This window comes from Onychomys torridus, chromosome 16, assembly GCF_903995425.1.
Source record: "Onychomys torridus chromosome 16, mOncTor1.1, whole genome shotgun sequence".
Lineage (NCBI taxonomy): Eukaryota > Metazoa > Chordata > Mammalia > Rodentia > Cricetidae > Onychomys > Onychomys torridus.
Genome location: NC_050458.1, coordinates 2,384,588 through 2,406,470, shown reverse-complemented (window position 1 = coordinate 2,406,470; position 21,883 = coordinate 2,384,588). Strand labels below are relative to the sequence as shown.

The window sequence follows — 21,883 nt, the reverse complement described above, 5'->3', positions numbered from 1 at the left end:
CAGAGACAGGGTCTCTCATTAGTCTGGGGCTTGCCCATCAACCCCTGACATGGGATTCTCATGTCTCTCCCTTTTATTACTGGGGTTACAAGTGCCAGCCACCTAACCAGCTGCTCACATGGGCTCTGAGGCCTGAACTTAGGTCTTCACACTTGCAAGGCAAGTGCTCTGCCTACCGAGCTCTCTCTCCAGCCTCAGCATGCTGCTTGGTTTTTGTTTCATTTTGATACTCAAGTGACATCTTACTTATTTGGAGGGGTCACACGTGCTACAGTACAAGTGTAGCAATTGGAAGACAGCCTTCAGAGACTGAGTCTCCTTCGAACATGAAGGTCTTGGGGATCACACTTGAGTCACCAGGTTTCTGAAGCAGGCCTCCTACCCAACAGGCCATCTCACCCACCTGCATGTTGCTTTTCTGATGTTGGTTGTAGTCTTTCATAACAAGTATCTTTCACATTGCTAAACATTTAATTGAACTATATAATCACTTACTTGGTAATCCCTTATATATATCCTTGTGTTTTAAACTTTTGAAAGTGTTAATTGCTGAAATAAGACATCAATCAAAGCTAATATTTTTTCCCATATGCCCTTTTTAATATCCAGAAAATTTTATTTACTGTTTGGTTTTTAATTTTATTTAGTGCTTAGTTTTTACTCAGTTTTTCTTGACCTGGAACGTTGAAAGTTTTTATTATCTATTGTAAGAGCACAGTTGTACTTGAATCATTTTCCTGATTATTTTTAGCAGGCAAAACTACTTACTAGAAACTGAAAAGCATAAAAGGAAATGGTGTCAATTGCAACTAAAGAGTGCAACTCAGATTTCGTCATTCCTTTCTTAAATGTGTGGCCAAAATCTTTCCAGAACAAGACAGTCTAACACTGCTCATCAGTCTGTAATTCATCTGCTTCATCCAGGCTCCACATAGCACCAGACCATCCATGGGCATCTGAACAAAGTCCTGCTTTGTGTGGAGGAGATATTACTTACTACGAATTTTCTTAGATCACATTTATATTGGTAAAATATGGAGTCTGTCTCAAAGACTATGTAGAGAAATATTTATTTCACTAAACAGCTCATCAAGTGGGAAGCGCATACAACCATTTCATTAGACCAGATGTGACTAGAATACATTTATTAAGAAAAAATACTTCTCTGGTATAACCTAGGAAGAAAGGTGAGGGTTTTGGTTTTGTTTTGTTTTAAAGAAATGTTGCCCTATGTCTTTAGTGTTTCTGTTGCTGTGAAGAGATAATGTGACTATGGTAACTCTTCTGAAGAAAAACTGGGGGCTGGCTTACAGTTCAGAGGAATAGTCCATTGGCAGAAGCATGGTGGCATGCAATCAGACATGGTGCTGGGGAAGGAGCTGAGAGTTCTGCATCTGGATCAGCAGGCAGCAGGAAGAGAGTGAGAACTGGGCCTGGCTTGAGCATCTGAGACCTCAGAGCCCGCCCCCAGGGACACACTTCCTCCAACAAGGCCACGCCTCCCATTAGTGCCACTCCCTGTGGGGCCATTTCATTTCACTTCACTCCTTGGCCCCCATAGACTTATAGTCATATCATCATGCAGAAATGCATTTAGTCCAACTTCAAGAGTCTCCAAAGTCTATCATGGTCTCAGCAATGTCTAAAAGTCCAAAGTTCAAAGACTCTTCTGAGACTCATGCAATCTCTTAACTGTAATCCCCTGCAAAAAATTTTTTAAAAAAAGAAGAAGATCATTTATTTCCAACATACAATGGCACAGGACATGCATTACCATTTCAAAATGGAGGAAAGGGAGCATGGTGAGGAAATACTGGACCAAAACAAGACTGAAAACCAGCTGGGCAAACTCCAAACTCTGCATCTCCATGTCTGATGTCAATATGCTCTTCAGATCTCCAACTCCATTCAGCTTTGTTGACTGCAGCACACGTCTTTCCCTTGGGCTGGTTCTACTCCCCGATAGCAGCTCTCCTTGGCAGGTATCCGATGACTCTGACATCTCTAACATCTTAGGGTCTCCAAGGCAATCCAAGCTTCTTCACAGCTTCACACAATGGCCTTTCTTTGCCTCCCTGCAGAGACAACCCTGACACATGCCTGACCTCAGCGGCTTTCCTTAGTTGTGAGGGAGAATATATAACTCCTTTCTTCTATTCTTGCCTCTACAGCCAGAAACATGTGGCCAAAGCTGCCAGGTTCTGCTGCTTGCTGGGGCTGGAAAACGTGATGCCCATGTTCAATTACATCTTTACCAACATTCAGTTTTCAACAGTTTCCTTCACTGCCTAAGCTTGGCTATCCTGAAACTTCATCTGTAGACCAGGCTGGCCTCAAGTGAAGAGATCTGCCTGCCTCTGCTTCTAGAGTGCTTATATTAAAGGTATGTGCTACCACCACACCTGGCTGTCAAGTTACATTGATGTGAAATTCCCTAGAAAATAAACTATAAAAAATGTATACTGGCCGGGCAGCAGTGGTGCACACCTTTAATTCCAGCACTTGGATCTCTGTGAGTTAGAGGCCAGCCTGATCTACAGAGTGAGATCCAGGACAGGCACCAAAAACTACACAGAGAAACCCTGTCTCGAAAAAACAAAAACAAACAAACAAACAAAGTGTATACTTGATGCTTCAAATTCCTTACCTTAAGCACCACGTGCTGCACTCCCCAGTGTCCTTGCAGACACAGCTTCATCCTGTACACCTCTAAGCTGATGAGTGAGCTCACCTGTATTTAGCGGGCTTTGGTCTGTTTCCTTTGGGAAAATAAGTGTGACAGATTGTGTACAGTGTTTTTAAAACCAAACCAGATTCTGTGCAGTGAAGTAAAATTTTCAACTAAAATAGAAGTAAGGGGAAAAGGAGCATGTTGCTCCAGGCCACAAACCACTCAGAAAAGTCTGAGGCATGCGTGAGTAAATCTTACGAAATGCTATAGGCAATTCTGCATTGGAATTGCCATAGGAAATTATTGTTGTCAGACACTCTGTTGGTAGTCCATGTCGGTAGAATTGCTAGCAGATGGGAAAATAGATGAGTCAGGATACAGTATTAGCAACCCATGTTTTTTTAATCACAGGCCACTAATAATGGCTGCAGCATCTATGAGATTTGTTTAAACAGTTGCTAGGAAGAGTTTGTTTTCCCAGTAAACACAATAAACCTCGTACAGTATTTTCTTAATGGACTATTTGACTAAACGTGTTAACATTGATTTACATGCAAGACTGTTTTCTTCATTGTAGTGGTGTCTCATTTATTCTGACATATTGATTTTGCCAACAACTCATAAACCCATTAAGCTTGAAATATTACCACATTTATATATTTTAAAGCTTTGTAATTGAGCTAGCAAGGTGGCTCAGTGGGTGCCCATGCCACCAAGCCTGACAACCTGAGTTCAGGCCCCAGGACCAGAACATAGTAGAAGGAAAGAAGCAGCTCCTGCAAGTTGCCCTCTGACCTCCACACACTCATACATATGCAAAATAAATAAATGAATAAATGTGTTGTTTTGTTTTGTTTTTTTGAGACAGGGTGTCTCTGTGTAGCTTTGTGTCTTTCCTGGAACTTGCTTTGGATACCAGGTTGGCCTCAAACTCACAGAGATCCGCCTGCTTCTGCCTCCCAAGTGCTGGAATTAAAGGCATGCGTCACCAACGCCCGGTTTGAATAAATGTTTTTGAAATCTTTATATTCCTGTATCTGTTGATGTTTTGATTAAGATTTTTAAAAATATCTCCAGTAATTAGAAATATATTTGACAAACATAATATAAAAATCAAGGATTTTTTCCTCTCCAAGATGGTTAAAATTATTTTAGAAAGTAATTCAGGAGTGCTACTTAAATGTGGTATTTTAGATTGAATAGTAAAATAAATGTGTAACTTAAAGTTCCATTTTACTGACAGTAGTCGGTAAACATTCAGAATTTCTCATATTCAGGAATAACCCTAATTGCTAAAAGTTTAAACTGTCAGAGTTATCAATAAGGTGAGTTAAACTTACTTTTCATCTCAACTTTCACATCACTGAGTTGTTTGTACTGCTGGTTTATGAAATGCTAACAAATGAAGCATTAATTTGCATAGAATACTTGGGTTTTCTTTTTAAGATACTGAGAGATGTGATACTTTGGGTTTTATGTGCAGAACCTTCTCCTGCATGAAATGTGAGAGCCTAGGGCTGTCATCACAGGATGAAGTTTCTGTTGGACCGAGGAGTCGTCCGTCAAACCACCAATTTTCAAACATATTGTTGCCTTCTATTGAAAAGTACTTTTGACCTTTAATTTGTGAGCAGATATCTATGTGCCCTTCGGTCTGTTGCTGTCAAAAGTCATGGGCTTTTCCTGAAAGTCTTATTCAAAACAAAAATGAACTGGCCAACTAACCTGAAACCTAAGAATAGGACAGCTCTGCCTCTCCCAGGAGGCTCTGCCTGGCCCATTGGCTCTGTTGACCCATTTCAGATGTTCTATACAAGGTTCCCTTCTCTGTGGACATGTTCCCGGGACAGTTCAGCTTGGCTCGAAGACCCTGGGAATTTCTCAGTAACAGTGATGTTACTCCCTGGTAGGCCTGTTGGGAAAACTTTTGCTACTTGGAAACATAACCAAATACCAAATGAAATTTCCTACCAGATACCCAATTTACACTTGAGGGATGGAAGTATTTCATCTTTGATAGAAGCTGTGAGCATGTTTCCACTCTCCTCTGCCTTCTCCTCATTTGTCTCCCATTGTAAAACCACCCAAGAAAACATGTTAGGTTTTCATGTTACTTTAAATGTTTGAGATCTAACGGGTGATAAATATATACCTTGACAGTGTGCAATAATCCCCTGTCCAAAATTAAATGGTCACGGCTGGTTTGTGGGCTTTCATTTCCTTCAGGGCCAGGCAGGAGAAAGATTCTGTACCTGAGCTTGCTTCAGAGAGACAGAGCATGCCGGGGTGGCGGGGATGACCAAGTGTGTGGATGGAAGAGTAAAAAGATGGATTTGAACACCACCCCCCCCCCTTGCAGTGTGGTAACTGATGTCAGTCACCGACTTGGTAGAAGGAAGGGCTACAAGTTGCAGTGGCACAGAGGTTGGCTCTGCCATCGACCACAGTGTAACCCTGAGCGAGCAAACCAGCTGTTTCCTCTTCTAAACTGTGACTAGACTCGATCTCTGAGGGCCCTGCTTACAGGGATGGCATCTGTGGGAGTTTAATGCATGACTCCATGCCTCTGTTAAACAAATGGCTTTGTCATTAACAGGAATTTTTAACAACCCCAAATTCCAAAATTTGTTTTCCCTAGGTCCATACAGTTTAACTTAACTGATGTCGAAAATCAATTTCACTCTGTTGTTGTTAGTGTGTCTTGCCCCTGGTTGATTACTACCAGGTGATGGCCTGTTGGGAGGCAGGATCTGTTAGGAGGAGGAGGAAGAGGAGGCCACCGCAGGTCATTTTAAAGGTACTCTCTTGGCCCTGGTGTCTTCTGTCTCTCTGCTTTCTGTCCACAGTGAGGTGAGCCACTCTCCTCCACAGTGCCTTCCCACCATACTCTTCTGCATCACCACAATTCCAGAAACATAGAACACAGTGACCAGGAATTGCAGCTTTTAAACACATGAGCCACAGACTAAACCCATGAGCCCAGTGACCAGAAACCACAGACTAAACCCATGAGCCTGGTGACCAGGAACCACAGACTCTAAACCCATGAGCCTGGTGACCAGGAACCACAGACTCTAAACCCATGAGCTCAGTGACCAGGAACCACAGACTCTAAACCCATGAGCCAAAATAATTCTGCGCCCCCCTTCAGGTGCCTTTCTCAGGTTTTATTGTCACCATGGCAGAAGTTGACAGACCAAGCCTCTGGCTACAAACACCGAGGTGTGGGTACTCTTCTGTGTACATGATGTGTAGATTATATGATCAGGAGAGAATCTCTCCCCCCCCCCCCCCATAATTTTCTCCATTGTGGGCTTTAGTTGTTCTATCTTAAATGCTGCTGACTCCCTAAGCCTATGTCTCTAGCTTAGCTCTCCTTCCTGGTTCCCAAGCCCCAAATAAACATTTCCTGTCTGGTGATTCCACCTTGATGCCCCCTTTACACCTCAAACTCACGGAGACTAAAATCACTTCTCTGCTGTAGTGATGGTACCAATCTCAGCCAGTCAGCAAAGATGCCTGCTAGGTCTGTTGTGGTTTCTCAGTCCTCTTCCTGAGCCCTCTCTCCTTCCCAGTAGACTGCTGAGTAACTGGTGATGGGTCTTTCTATCTTTTTTCCTCCATGACAGTCCTCTTCTGTACTTGCTATCTAAGAAGTGTTTCTAGTTCCATCTATGGCTATTCATAGGTAACATTTCTCGCCATGGAAACTGTCTAGTCACACTGAAGAACCGTCTGTATTTGCCCTCATCTCGTCTTCTGTTACTCCCCCTTCTTAACGCCCAGCAGCCTGCTGGGCACCTCCAAAGAAAACACACATTTTGTGTATTGTGTGTCCTTCTGGCTGGGCTGGCCCGCTTGCCCTGCTACCCTGTTTCTAGCTTCCTCATGCTCCAGTGAGCTCTCTGTGTGGTCCTTCCATGCCAGCTAGATTACAAGCCTGTGAGAAGTATTTTATTCATTTCTTTGTCTGTACTGCTTGGCCTATAAGCAATCCAAGTAAATATTTTAATAAAGGAGTTCTCTGAAGTTCCCTCACAGCCTTATCTGAGGACATAGCTAACTATAAATTATGCAGAAGTCATTTTCTGTAACCCCAACCACACATAGCTCCAATCCAAAACTCAGACTTAAAAGAAAACAAACAGTGAAAATGAGCAGGATAAGCCTTACCCTACACCCTATCTTCCTAACCCTATGTCAGGCTTTTGTCAACAGCCTGCTCTTAGTATAATGTGTCGTAAGGTTGTTTAACAGCATCTCTCATTCTCAGTAGATCCATGGGCTGATATCGACATAGAAGAGTATATATCCTGTAACATCAGAAAAGAAGTGAGAGGTTGCTTTCAGATAAAGGTTTCTGAGGAGAAAATTGTTATGTAGCACAGATTAGTGTTATGAATATTTTTATATGTTAATAATGACAACTTGTCATTGAGGGAAGATTCTTTGAGACCCTATGTCCTCTACTTCAAAAGGCAGTGCATCTGTAAAATAACCTGTTCCAAGTAAGACAAAATTGTATCACCAGAACAAAGAATATTTAGGTGCCTTATTAATTTACTTTACAGTGAACCACTAGTTCCTTAGCGGTGCCAGATAATGGTTCTCCAGTACCACAGGCCTGTTCTTCACAAATTTTATACATTGAAAACAAAATCTGTTAAAAGAGACTCTTTCTTCTTTCCATGAATTCAATTCATTGTCATAATTTCACATTTACCAACTCTGGCAGTTTGCGCTAGTAAAGAAGACATCCACAAGGAGAGTCTTAAAGCAGGAGATTGTAAAGTTAGAGGAGCCGTTTACTTCGCGGGATGAGTTGCTACGCTGGTCTTTGGTGACCAATCCCTCTGCGTCCTGTGTTCTACTCCTACCCACTTGCATGTCATGGCTTTCAGTAGTGAGTTGGCTATGTTCTAGAAGTATACAGTCTATAAAGACAAAAAAAAAAAAAAAAAAAAAAAAGACTATCTGGAGCAGGATCATGAAACTCAGACATAACTTAGTTAGAAAACAGTTTCTGGAATCAAATACCAAATTCTATTGTTTAAATTGTGTGGTTTCGTAAGAATATTGAAGTGTGGCTGGAGCACTGGCTCGGTGGTTAGGCACACTTGCCGCTCTTGCAGAGGACCTGAGTCCAGGACCTCCATGAGGTGGCCCACAACTTCCAGTAACTAGCTCCAGGACATTCTGATGCTTCTGACCTCCAAGGGCATAGGAACATATTCACATACAGATACAGAATTTAAGATAATGAAAATAAGTCTTCTGTTAAAGAGAACACTGAAGTAGAATTGGACTCCATAGATGTTCCTGGGTACATCTGTCTTCAGAAATGTGGCTCCATGTCCATGCTAGCTGTATAGAACAATGTCACGTGTGTATAGTGCAGAGAGGTGGTAGCTTCCTTGTGCAAACTTCTTATCCCCACAGTGATCTGAACAGAACTAAGCATGGAACAAATGTGTAATTAATGCCCCGTTGTAAAACTAGTGGGGAAGCTATATACTACTGTGAATGGCATGCAAATGTAAATCACAGCATAGTTGAAAAGCTAGGTCCACTGGGTATTCAGGAGACTGAGGCGGGAGGATCTTGAGCTTGAGGCTAGTCTAAGGACTATATAGGGCCAGCCTGCGACTACACAGAAAGATTCTTCCTTTAAAACAATAAAAAGTAGTAAGTCAGGGAGGTTATTCTATGCTGTCAGTGCAACACAACAGGGCTGGTCTCAGACAGGCCAGTGATGCTCACACCCACCCCAGGGCAAGGGTTCAGCCTGTGCTCAGCATCATCCTACAATATTGTTTTCCCAACATAGTTTTGGAACTTTCTCTTGTGACTCATTCTCGGTATCCTCAGAACCTTTTTTTGGCTGAGAGTGAATTTGATTTGGGGAAGTAGGAGTCACTTAGGGCCAGGTATGGTGAGGAAAGTGGAGGACCGCTGAGAAATGCTATTTCAGCCTACTATTTTGGGTAAGAAGTAATGAGAGTGTTTTCTAGCTTTGACTCATAAAACAACTGGAGAGTTATCTTCTTTTAAAAAAATAAGCTTCAGGATTTATCATTTTCAAACTAAGTCTCATGTTCTCATATGTTTCTGCTCCAGAATATTGGCTTCCTGAAGTTTAAACCTACTTTGCCTGGTTCTCAGGCACCCACACCTACCTGCCCTCACCCCCTGCATTCCACACTGAAGCCGTCTCCTAAGACCTTGGAGTTTGGCATTTCCTCACTTCAGTGAGGCAAGGCCTCCTCTTCCCCAGGGCTCAGCACTGCTGAGATGCTTTATCTGTCAAGGACCAGTGTGGCCCATACTCCTATGGGAGTCTGTTCCCCGAGTGCCTTGGAGTTCATGGTGGGACTCCTTCCTTTCTGGAGCAGATCTGTGCGGAAAAGCACTAAAAAATCCCATAGGACCGCTTAGACACCTCACTGTGATCTCTGCCACACAGTGACTCTGTGCTGGCCTGGATCCTATCAGCCTTGAGAGCTCAGCTTCCCCCTCATCTCCAGGCTCCCGAAGGGCAGTGGACCAGTTCTTTCCTTGTTTACCCATCAAGGTGTGGAGTACCTGAGGATAGCAGTCTGGGATTCATTGTGTTTAACTGGGGTCTTTTTTCTTTGCTAAAAACTTCCTACCCTCCACTGTTCTGTAAGAGGGAAGGCATAGTTTTACATTAGTTGGGAAGCATGTACATGCCACAGCATTTATGTGGGAGTCAGAGGACTACAAAAGATTTGTTTTTCTCCTTCCACCATGTGGGTTCAAGGAATTGAACTCACACCTTAAGCTTGGCAGCCAGGGCCTTAACCCACTTACAAGTCCAGGTTAGGGTTTATTTTAAATGTTGTTAGGGTAAAAGCTGACTGTGAGTGTCTGGTATAGAGCATCCTACATCCCCTGATGACATTCCTGACTGTGCTTCTCAGGAGACGACCCATAGAGGACCTTGTTTTGACATACAGTTAGTTAAGCCTGGGGTGCTGTAGGCCCTTTGGTGTAGCAGAACAGGTGCTCTCTCCTGATGTTGCAGTGAAAAGCAGTGAGGAGTGTGCTGTTGTCCCTAAAGCCAATGTGACCAGACTGTACTGCATCCTGTGACAATGTGACCAGACTGTACTGCATCCTGTGACAATGTGACCAGACTGTACTGCATCCTGTGACAATGTGACCAGACTGTACTGCGTCCTGTGACAATGTGACCAGACTGTACTGCGTCCTGTGACAATGTGACCAGACTGTACTGCGTCCTATGACAATGTGACCAGACTGTACTGTGTCCTGTAACAATGTAACCAGACGCATGACCAGTTATTCTCAACCTTTGTGTTGTTTGTTTGTTTGTTTGTTTGTTTGAATCACACCACTATTTTATCAAAACACTCAGAGTAAAAATATTCTAGTGTTAAAATATTTGAGTGCTAAAATTTTCAGCATTTGGTAAAATAAAGGATAATTTTATTTTATTGTTGACCGAGCCTGTATTCAGTCTGGCCCGGTTCTCGATCCGTTGGTATTGGGTTTTTACAGCCCCTGTAGCTGTCCTCAAAGCATCACCTGAACAGCTGCTTTGGACAGTGGCACATCTGTCTCTGGGCCTTTTTCAAATGGGTTTCTTCCTCTTACTTTTCTGTCATTCAGTTCTAGCAGTGCATGCCTTGATCGATTTACTGTGGATTACTTGAGGTTCCTGTAAGACGTAGCTTGTGGCTTCTTCAGGGAAAGAATTCCTGCTTTAATTGTTGACCGTGCTTCTAAGACAGTGTAAAGAATTTTCTGGAATGTTTATTTTAAAACTCATTAGATTTTAGTATATTTTGGATGATTTTACAATATTAATTTCTTTTTTGTTGTTTTTTTCTGCATTTAGTTAAAAAATCTAAGTTTGGAGGAACTACAGATGCGGCTGAAAGCCCTGGACCCCATGATGGAGCAGGAGATTGAAGAACTACACCAAAGATACAGTGCGAAGAGGCAGCCCATCCTGGACGCCATGGACGCGAAGAAGAGGCGGCAGCAGAACTTCTGAGCCCCCCAGTGGGACCGGAGACCAAGCAGCCCCAGAACTGAAGGACTGTACTACTGTTTAACCCTAAATGTATGCTCTGCAATTTTGCAAAGGCGAAAACTAATGATGGTACACAGCTAGATAAATTCCCGGAGGCAAACTTTCCAGTTGTCTCCACTCTGACTTCATTTTGAAAGGCCGAGGACGGTAGAAATACACTCTTTGTACTAGCTCTTCCACCAGCCACCGAGCCAATCCAAACCTAGGCAAAGCTGTTGCTTTATGGCACAGTACCGGAGGGCTTTATGTTCCAATGTTCTTTATCCCATGGAGAAGCCTATTTATTGTACCCCTAGGTAGACTTATTTATTTATGCAGTTTCACTTTGTGTTTTTGAAAGACAAGATCAGGACAGTTTTGGTGAATATCCGGACACACTGACAGATGATAATATGCAACTAAATTGTACATTAAGCAGGGAGCTATGAGTGCGTTCCTTCATCTCCAGTAGAAACAGAGCAGCAAGGGCAATAATGCCAAACGGACCAGACATTTTTATACTGAAGACTTAATTCCATTTCTCCCCTTTGAAGTGTTAATTCTTGACTTTAATATTGGTACAAATAAGGCTATATATATGTAGGTCAGACAGAATTATACCATGTAAGACCAAAGAAATCAATGAATCCTTGCACACACACAAAAAAAAAGTTGTGGGAAATATTTTTAAAGAACTGAAACCTGAGAAGACAATGTAATGGTTAACATTTCCTGTATTGGTCTGCAGTAATCTCATCAAATTTATTCTGCGAAAATATGCTTGTTGATTTCATTTATTTCCTGGGAGTTGGTAGATATCGTGTATCTGACAATAACAAAACAGGAAAAAATGTTTGTACTAAACTGGGCATCCTTGGGGCCTGAAAACAAAACAAAACAGATTTATGCTAGAAAGAGACTCATTTCTGAGCGGAATTACCATTTGTATAACTGAACTGGGACCAGTCCTTCCCTGCGCTACACATGGCCATTTTGAGTGTGTGTTCTTTTATGTGTTGATTACTATGTGTACATCATGAAGACAAATAAATTCCATTGTGCCACCCACACATTTCATCTTTTTTTTTTTAGAGCTTATGGCCTGGACTCTTAGGTAAGTCAAGCTATATGACCCATTAGTGATGACCCTGAAACTTCAGTGACTTTGTAGCTCAGGTTATTCCTCTCAGACCCCAGACCCACCATGCTCTGGCAGGATGCTGCCTCCTGTCAGCCCCCCACGGGATACGGTGGTTACAGTTGTGCTTGCCACAGGGAAGGAGCTCTGACTGCATCACACTTCAACCAGCAACAACTCCAGTGGGTTCAAGAACTGTCCCAGGGGTCAGGACAGGGTGGCCTGCCTTTGAGGCTTACATTGACCTCAGAAGGCAGCTTACCTATAGAAAGCTTCCACTCATTTTAAAACAGCATTCAAAGCCAGCCTGGTGTACAAAGTGAGTTCCAGGTCAGTCAGAGCTACACAGAGAAAGCCTGTCTCAAAAAAACAAAAATTGTGTGTGTGTGTGTGTGTGTGTGTGTGTGTGTGTGTGTGTGTGTGTAAATAGATGTAGATGTAATAACAGGGTGCAAAAGTACTCACAATAATTAGAATGTGACATCACTAAAAGGGAGCCCTTGTCCTGACTCAGGTACACAGGAAGCACAGGCGGCTAACAGGGTGGGCAGGAATCCTCTTTGTCAGTGTCTGTCGTTTCAAGTAGGCACTTTGCTTGGATGGTAGAGATGAGTCATTTGATTCCATCAGGTTTGGGTTGGTGACAAGAAAGACCATTAAGAAAGGAAACTGGACACCGTGTGAGCTGAAGAGCATGTCTGACTGTCCCCAGTGGACTCCAATAAAGATGAGCTAGATCAGTGAAAGCATGGCTTTCTAACGTATTAATTACATCAATTGGTATGCACAAAGTAGGTCTTGTTAGTTTAGCCATCTTATTTTCAGTTTTATAATGTATAGGCAATTATATAATATGCTATTTATAAGGATCCAACAGAACAAAACCAAATGTCACTTCAAGGCATGGCCTTGGGCACAATGATCACAGAGATCCGCCTGCCTCTGCCTCCCATGTGCTGGGATTAAAGGTGTGCCCACCATACCTGGCTCATACACATATATTGTAAAGGAATTAAGAGCAATGAGTATCATTTTACCCTAGAGCTGTGTTAAATGAGTCAAAACATTTTAGCATAATCAATCTTAGAGTTTTCCTGTCTTCTCCCTCCCTACCCTTGTTCTCACCATGCTACAAAAAACTGAAGTGTTGAAGAATGATGAGCCGTGAAAGAAACCTTTAAGACTAGTTCAGCCTAATGAATCACAGTGCTCAGGAAAAGGATTTTCTAGCTATTTTTGAGTTTAAGAAGAAACCTTTTATTTGACCCTCCCTGCTGAGAACTTCCAAAAATAAGTAAGCATACTGTCTGCACAGCTATCCTTTAACAGATACTGTGAGTGTGCGAGGCTGATGAGTCTTCATCAGGAGAAGCTGGCTGTCCCGTATGGTGAGAGGAGAGTGTTTGATTTACTGAACTTAGATACTGCACAGTTACAGCTATAACTGCTTGTTTTACATAAACAGTTCTATGTTTAAAATATGGGCTATAACTTTAGCCCATGTAAATTGGAGAAGAAAATAGACTTAACGGGACTTGAGGAGCATGACCCCTGTTATTCAGGACCCTTACCGTGTTTGGTGCTGTGCTGGACAACGTCACCCGTGTGCTTTTCTATCTCCTGCTCATTTACTGAATCACATGCCAGGGTTTGAAGCCATGCACTGCTCACCGCCGGGTACGACACTTCTCAACAAACATTATATAATACATTAATGGGATGTTTTTAACTTAGTCACAGGAAATCTTCCCAAATTACTGACACATTTATATTCAGTAGAAATGCTATTTTTGTTTCTTTCCTATTTTAATGTTAAAGATTAATGATTAAATTCTAAAAATACTGCTATTCTAAATAGAATTCTTTAACTACTTGGAATTACTGAACTGTTACTATTAGGCATAGGCACTTAATTAGATATTTCATCAGAGTGCTATTTTGGAGTGTCAGCACAGCCTAGGAATTGGAGCTAATGAATATTGTGTTTCTTTGCTCTTTGATGTGATGAAATCAGGACCCAAGGAACTCTGATATCTTAGTTAGGAACTCTGGTGTGTCTAAGGGTGATTTGGGCCCCGAAGCCTGAGTCCACTGTCCCCTTTTTCACACCCATACCAACATTTGACTTCAGCCATCCCTTCCCTGATGGCTTTCTTCATCCCAAAGGGCCAACTCCTTTCCTCCATCAGCCTTTAAAGATGGTCCTGTCTGTTTTCCTCTCACAGTGGGCAGTCACAGCTCTTCTCCTCACTACCACACCTGCCACCTGATTGAGGTCCCCAAGTCTCTGCTCACAGAATACTGACTGCCAAGTTGAGCAAACTTGGCTTCCTGGTGTTCGGGCCCACAGCATGGCTCTGCTGACATCTGTGGCCTCATCTTTCATTATTGCTTTATTTGTTTCCATAATTGTTTCCTTTACTTTCATTTCAGGTTGTAAAGTTTTCAGGTTTATTGACCATGTTCCCCTGTGGTATACTGGCTAGGAAGTGTTGGGTATTAGATGTGATGGGTTTCATTGTATGCAGTACTCATTGTTTATAGGTTGTCTCTACAGCAACCAAAATGTCAGCCATGTTTGAGCTCTGTTAAGACCTGTCCTCTTGATGTATTAGCTCCGCACTTCACACAAGATGTGTATGCTCTCTATTGAAAAAGCAAAGGAAGACTGGAAGAAATGTGGAGATTAAGCGAAGTCACAGCTAATTAATGCCAGTGTGGGCCCTATGCGTCTGTGGGTCATCTCCACACCTCACTGGACCACACTGTAATAAACAAAGGATGCCTGGCTCCAGACTGTTGACAGTGTCATCAAGCCTCAAGACTTAGGGTCAGTGTGAGCTAATTATTACCATATTTACCTTTCAATGAAACCTCCATTTCCTGAAGTTGTATCCTTTCTATATGGGGAGTGGGTTGTGGGTACCATGCTCCTTTCGGTTCCCAGGATGCAGGCAGCATCTGTTTGCCTTGGTAGCCATGCTACTCTGGAAGCTGCCATGTGTCCTCCTCCCCCTCTTACCAGTTGCCTTGGGCAGCACTTTGGAAAAGCATTAAGGTGATAAAAGGAGCCTGACATAAGCCGTTAAATGCTCTGGGTTCAAATATCAGTTCTTCCTTTGTTATCCTAGGCAAAAATAACCACTTAGCCACACAGTGTTTAAATGCATTTGTAGCTGGAGGGATTGTTCAATGGTTAGGACATGTGCTGCTCTTCAGAGGATCCAGGTTCAATTCCCAGCACCCACATGGTAGTTAACAATGGTCTAACTCCAATCACAAGGTATCTAAGACCCTCTTCTGGCCTCCAGGAGCACTGAATACATGTGGTGTACAGACACACATGCAGGCAAAGCACCTGAACACATAAAATAAAAATCTCAGAAGTAAGTTTGTAATAATGCAGCAATTTCAATGAGCAAATGCTCCAATACCTATCAAATGTTTAGCAAAGTCCCTGGCATTATATAAATGGGTATTAGCTTAGAACCAACTCCCAGCCCTTGTCAGTTTCATTTCATGCATTGTTTTGCAGAAATAAAAAAGGGAGTTTGTTGATTGAAAACCAAATGTATTGTTTTCCAAAATGAATTAGAGTCTCCTAGAACCCAAGTAGGCTTTCTCTTAAGAGCTGGCTCTGTTCTTGGGTAGGAATTTGTATGAAGAAACACTATCATTCTTTTGTTAAATGCATTTCCTTTACACAGGAAGCATTTGTCTTAAGCTAAGCTTAAAGCTCATACACTCTACTATTTTCTATTTGTAGGGATTATTATTGAGGCAGCTTCAACAGCCTGATCCTGAAGAACCATCTGGAAATTCTCATTTATTCCCCTAAAAGGTTTTTCTTAGCAAGTCTTAGTATCCTTGGGTTTCTGCAGATATGGCACATGCCATTGATTTACTCTCTGTTTACTTCAGTTCTGGGAAGCTCAAAGTCAAGTTTGTATCTTGAGGGCCTTATAGGATCCTATGGTGTGCATAACTACATTTCCATGATTATACTTATGGAAATGAAAAATACTTTTTAAGGGAAATATCTGGAAGTATGTGTTGCTTTTTGTACTTAGAAGAATTTGGTTCTATACTGTATGCAATCTTCTTATTTTTATAGGATTTTTGAGCATAAAATATGGTATTTGGTGATTTGTTCAGGTCCTGGACCCAAAACACTGCTGGTTCTCTATGTGAGTACATATCATCTGAGGAAGGAGAATGCTAGGGTGTAAGATACCAGAGACGGGTATCTTCTTATTCTGGAAGGAACACCATAGTCCCCTTGGCTCTCACTCACATCACAGTTACATAAGAACTCACCCAGGCTGATGAGGCAGACACCTTAAGCCCCTCCAGCTAAGAGATCAGACTCGCTTAAAGCTTGTTTACATAGGTAGGTAGGTAGATAGGTGGGTGAGATAGATAGATAGATGGATAGATAGATAGATAGATAGATAGATAGATAGATAGATAGATAGATGGATGGATGGATAGATAGATAGATAGATAGATGGATAGATGGATAGAGAGAGAGAGAGAGAGAGAGAGAGAGAGAGAGAGAGAGAAATAGTATTTTTAGTACTAAGGGTTGAACCTAGGGCTTCACACATGCTAGGCCAACACTCTTAATCCTTCCCTATATTTCAAGCTCCTATTTCTGTTTCATATGATTAACGGAAATAGAAGGACATAAAGAATAAAAAGAGGAAGGTAAAAGGAAATGCTCTTTTCAGGCTGATACAAATAGCAGTCTAAGTCAAAAATTTTGAAGCAGTGCCAGACTGCACATCACATTTTCACTGGAAAGCTCCAAAAGCCAAGTTATTAATCTCTAATAGCAACCCTACTGCCTTCCCATGTTGAAATCCAGCGCCGTTGTCTTACATTTCATGGACGTTACCTGGTGTGGTTTGAATGGGAACGATAAGCTCATATGTTTGCAGGGCAGTCCCCAGCCATGGAGGAGGTGGGCTCTGCAGTTTCAAAAGCCCACCGCAGCCCCTCCCCTACCTGCTGCCCACAGATCAGGATGGAAAGCTCTTAGCTACTGCTCCAGTACCAAGCCTGCCTGCCACCACCATGCTCCCCACCGTGGCGATAGCGGATTAACCCTCAGAAACTGTAAGTAAGCCCCCTATTAAACACTTTCCTTTATAAAAGTTGCCTCCCGGTGGTGGCGCATGCCTGTAATCCCAGCACTCGGGAGGCAGAGGCAGGCGGATCTCTGTGAGTTCGAGGCCAGCCTGGTCTACAGAGCCAGTTCTAGGACAGGCTCCAAAGCTACACAGAGAAACCCTGTGTTGAAGAAAAACAAAGTTGCCTTGGTCATGGTGTCTCTTCACAGCAACAGAACAACAACTAAGACACCAAGGTCAACTGTAACTAGTTGAATGGAAGTTAAGTAAAACCTCAGGCTAGCCCTCAGGTTTTCAGTACGCGCTGATATTTACAAGGTGCACAGAACATTCTGGAGGGGGAACCTGTGACTTCTCATTTTTAACCTTTCCATTGATTGCATGACAACCTCCTTCCCTATTGAAAAAGAAAACATTCTTGGCAAGAATATTCAAATGAGAAGACATCATGGAGCTTGGAACAGAAGAACAAGATCCAGGAAGAATCTGGATTTTACTATCAATTGAAGAGCAAGCTCATAGGTGCATTCTCTGTTGACCTTCCAAAAAGTTATTTCGAAGTTTATTTTAAAACATATGAGCTGATGATCATAAACTACTTCATATACCTAGAAGTGATCTTCAGTAGTGGTGCTTGATGTTAATGGGCTATTGAGTCTGTGCCGTTAAATGTTGTAAGGCTTTTCAATTTTGAGGGCAATTAATTGCTAAAGCAAACAGTGATTTGGATTGTTAAAAAAAAGTTCAGGGTGGGGATTTATCTCAGTGGTAGAGTGCTTGCCTAGCAAGTGCAAGGCCCTGGGTTCACTCCTCAGCTCAAAAAAAAAACAAGTTCATACTTTAAAACTATTTTGATACTACACAAATATAAAAGGTTGCTATTTTTTTCAGTATTTGTGCCAGGCAGTGGTAGTGCACGCCTTTAATCTGTGAGTTTGAGCCCAACCTGACCTGCAGAGCAAGTTCCAGGACAGCTAGGGCTACACACAGAGAAACCTTGTCTCTAAAAACCAAAACAAACAAAAATTCGTGTGTGTGGCTGCTTGTCTGTGTGTGTCCTGTGTGCATGCAAGTGCCCAGTGAGGCCAGAAGAGGATGTTGGAGCAGCTAGAACTAAAGTCACTAAAGTGAGCCACAGGATGGAGGTTCTGGGAACTGAACCCAGGTCCTCAGCAAGAGCAGTGAGCACTCTTAACCATTTAACCACATCTTTCAAGCCCCTAGTTTTAGTTTTTTTTTGTTTTTTTTTTATTCTCCTCTGGTAAACCTTGATGCTTTGCTCACTGTGGTGGTTTGAGTAAGATTGCCCCCTAGGCTCACATGACTACATGCTTTGTCCCCAGCTGGTGAACTGTTTAAGAAGGATTCGGGTTATTTGCTAGACTGGTAATGCTGATATGAACATAGTTGAGCACGTGTCCTTGTGGTAAGATTGAGCATTCCTTGGGTATATGCCCAAAATAACCTAGTTATCATAGAGCCTTTTTCCAGTGACAAATGGAGGCAGATACAGAGATCCAGGGCAGGCACCAGGCTGAGCTTCAGGAATCCAATTGATGAGAGAGAGGAGAGATACTGCAGGCAAGGGACATCAAGATCATGATGGGAGGACATGCAGAGATGACCGGCCACACTAGTGGAAGCCCATGAACTGTGGACTGGTGGCTGTGGAGCCCCCATGGGACTGGACTAGTCCCTCTGGATACGGAAGACAGTTGTTTGGCTCAAATCATTTGGGGGGCACCCAGGCAGGGGAATCGGGATCTGTCCCTGGTCTATGGGCAGGCTTCTGGAATCCAGTGCCTGTGGTGTGACACCTTGCACAGCCTTGGTACAGTGGGAAGGGGCTTGGACCTGCCTAGGCTCAGTGTGCTGGGCTCTGCTGACTCCCCATGGGAGACCTCGATTTGGGGGATGTGGGGATGCAGGGTGGCTTGGAAAAGAGGGCTGGGGGATGGGAGGAGGGAGGAGGGGGATCTGTGGATAGCATTGGAGTGAGTAGAAAATTTCTTAATAAAGAAAAATTTTTAAAAACTAAAACAAAAAGAAGAAGGATTAGGGGATGTGGCCTTATTGGAGGAGATGTGTCACTGGGGGTGGGCTTTTAGGCTTCACAAGTCCACAGGTTTCTCTTTCTTCCTGCTGCCTGAGGATCAGGATATAAAGTTCTCAACTACTGATCCAGCACCATGCCTGCCTGCCTGCTGCCGCACTCCCTGCCATGATAATAATAGACTAACCCTCTGAAGCTGTAAGCAAGTCCCTAATTGAATGCTTTCTTCTATAAGTTGCCTTGATCATGATGTCTCTTCACAGCAAGTGACTAAGTCACACAGGCCCTTGGCTAAGTCAAAGCAGGGTAGTGTATGTACTCAGTGTAGAAAAGTCGTATTTCTAGCATTGCTGAGCAGAAACAACAGTTTTTCCTGGCAGGAAAGGTTTCCCCTTTCCTGTCCATCTTGAAGCAAATTCATGTCTTCAGTTTGAGCATTCTTTTTAACAGACAAGAAAGTGTATTTCTATTACAGATTGGGAGGTATCTTTGAACGGCAAGCCATTAATATGCTGTGTGACCTTGGGTAAAATGCTGTGTGGCCTTGGGTAATTTACTCAGTCCCTCCCCTGCAGCACCGCCTTCTTCATCAAGAGCAGAAAATTACTTCACTGGGTTATGAAAAGGTAATGACACCTCCGGATCTCACCTGGCAGCCACTGTCCACTTCCACTGTTGGTCAACAAACCTCAGTAGAGTCCCAGTGAAGTTAGCGTCACTGGTAACTGCAGCTGCAGGAATGAGGCTTCCATGTACGTGCCGTGGTGCTCACAGTCTGGAGTGTGGTCAGGGTTGCAGCAAGAGAGATAAGTCACGAGCTTTTAAGATGTGGAGACCGCTTTTCTGAAGGGAGAGGGGAGATGGGAGGGAGCTGGGAAGAGTGGAGGGGGTTAAAACTGGTTGGGATGCATTGTACGAGAGAAGAATCTACTTTCATAAATAAAACAAAATACAAGGGAAAAAAGAAAAAGAGATGTGGTGACAGCTTCTGTACTGACATCATCACCTTGGCCTCAAATGCCCAGAAAGGCAGGGGAAAGAGAAGGACAAACTGGGGAGAAAGAAGCACACCTAAAATACAGAAATAAGGAAGACTAACAGACCTCAGAAGCCAAGTCCATGATACAATGAAAGCACATGAAGAAAGGGCTCTGTATTCATCTGGCTAGCTGTCTCGGTTCTATGATTAGGAGAGGCCATGGAATCCTGTAGTCGGCTTCTGATTTCGTTTGCCCCAACTCTTTAGACATTTTCTGGATAAGATAAACCCAAATACTATCTGGCCTGTTTTGTGGTGCCAAGATCTACCAGCCACACTCAGCTCACTGATGTCTGCTCTTTTATTTACCAAATATCTAGAAGCAGAAACCTAGTCCTCCTTAAGCCTTTATTGCCTTCGACTCCCATAGTCTGTCTTCAAATTCAGGCTTCCAAATGGGAGTGGAGCCATCTTGATACACCCAAAAGGGAAGGAAGGGGGAGGGAAGGAGGGAGAGAGAGAGAGGGAGAGATGGGGGGAGGGAGTGAGAGGAGAGAGAAAGAGAGATGAATAAAGGGATGACGGAGATGCAGAAAGAGAATGAGTATTTTATTGTAGCTATGAGGCAGTTAAGGCAGTTGTTATTTTTTCATTATTTGGAGTGGAGTGGGGGACAAGACACTCTCATGTAGCCCAGGCTAGCCTTGAAATCCTGGTCCCCCTGGAATTCAAGCTGTGCCACTATGCCCAGCTATCTGCCTCCTCACTCCATTGTCGGTGGTGTAGAAGTCCAAATCAAAGTTGAAGAGCGTCTTCATCCCGTCTCAGAAATGCCTGCATTATGAAGAACCAGCCCCAGTACTACAAATTGTTTTATAAAATTCAGTACTCAGGTGATGCATAGAGAAAATGAAAACGTGTTTGCTACAGTAAAGCTATAACAATCATTCTAAGATTACATGTTGCAGGTTTGCTTATGAGATTAATATGGAAAATCCAAGTATTGATAACAGTTCAAGACTCACCACAAGAAGACAGAGGGAACAGCATCATTTCTACTAGCCGAAACTGTAAAATCCAGGAATGAGTTTAATGATAAGAAAAGCAGTCCCCTTGATTACCCACCAACACATCAGTTACCAAGCCTGCCCTGTTCCTATCCTGTCTTTCCCTAAAGCCACGATGGAAAACTGAGTGCCTTAAGCAGAGCACATTAACGTTTTGACTTAGTGTCTGTGGAAAGACTGGCTAGAGAAATGACCTGTGTTTGGACATGTATGAGCCAGAGATACTCAGATGATGGGAACATGGTCCATGCCTCAACCAAAGGGGCACCCATAGCCTCAGGGAGTCAACATGGAAGCCAAAGGAGGACAGGAAGTGCCTGGGGCATGGAGAATGGACAGGGCAGGCCAGTGAAGCAGGCTGAGGCTGGAATGTGGACATGGTAGTGGTAATGAGGAGACAGGACAGATTCAAGGACTGTTAGGGAAGCTGAGTCAGTGGAACTGGTTGACTTACTGGATTTCAGAGGTGAGAAAATAAACAATAAACAAACAAAAAATAAACAGTTGTGCCTCTGTGGAGAGCATATGCCTAGTGTGTGGATAGTACTGGGTTGGATCCCCAAACAACTAAGAAGATAGTGCAGGCCACCCCCAAACAGGAATGAGTTAATGGGGTGGAGGTGCGTTTAAGGACAGGATACCAAGTTCTGAGTTCAAGGCTTCAGATGACCTTGGGATCTTAGGCACTGGACTCCTGGTGCTTGGTAATGGGCAGTTGAAAAGGACCGTGGGAACCTTGCTGTGAGGAGGATAACATGAAGGATAAAACAGCAGGACGCGTGGC

At 43.1% G+C, this 21,883-nt stretch overlaps 1 protein-coding gene across 4 annotated transcripts in view; it reads left to right on the top strand.

The window, feature by feature from the left end:
* The window catches only part of Stk3 (serine/threonine kinase 3), a 250,777-nt gene extending 238,977 nt beyond the window's left edge, over positions 1 to 11,800 (top strand). For all 4 annotated transcript variants that reach the window (XM_036208145.1, XM_036208144.1, XM_036208147.1 and 1 more), the window contains one exon: positions 10,554 to 11,800. In XM_036208145.1, coding sequence (XP_036064038.1) covers positions 10,554 to 10,712 — 159 coding nt within the window. In that variant the 3' untranslated portion in view covers positions 10,713 to 11,800. The remainder of the gene's footprint in view (positions 1 to 10,553) is intronic.
* Positions 11,801 to 21,883: the final 10,083 nt, after the last annotated feature.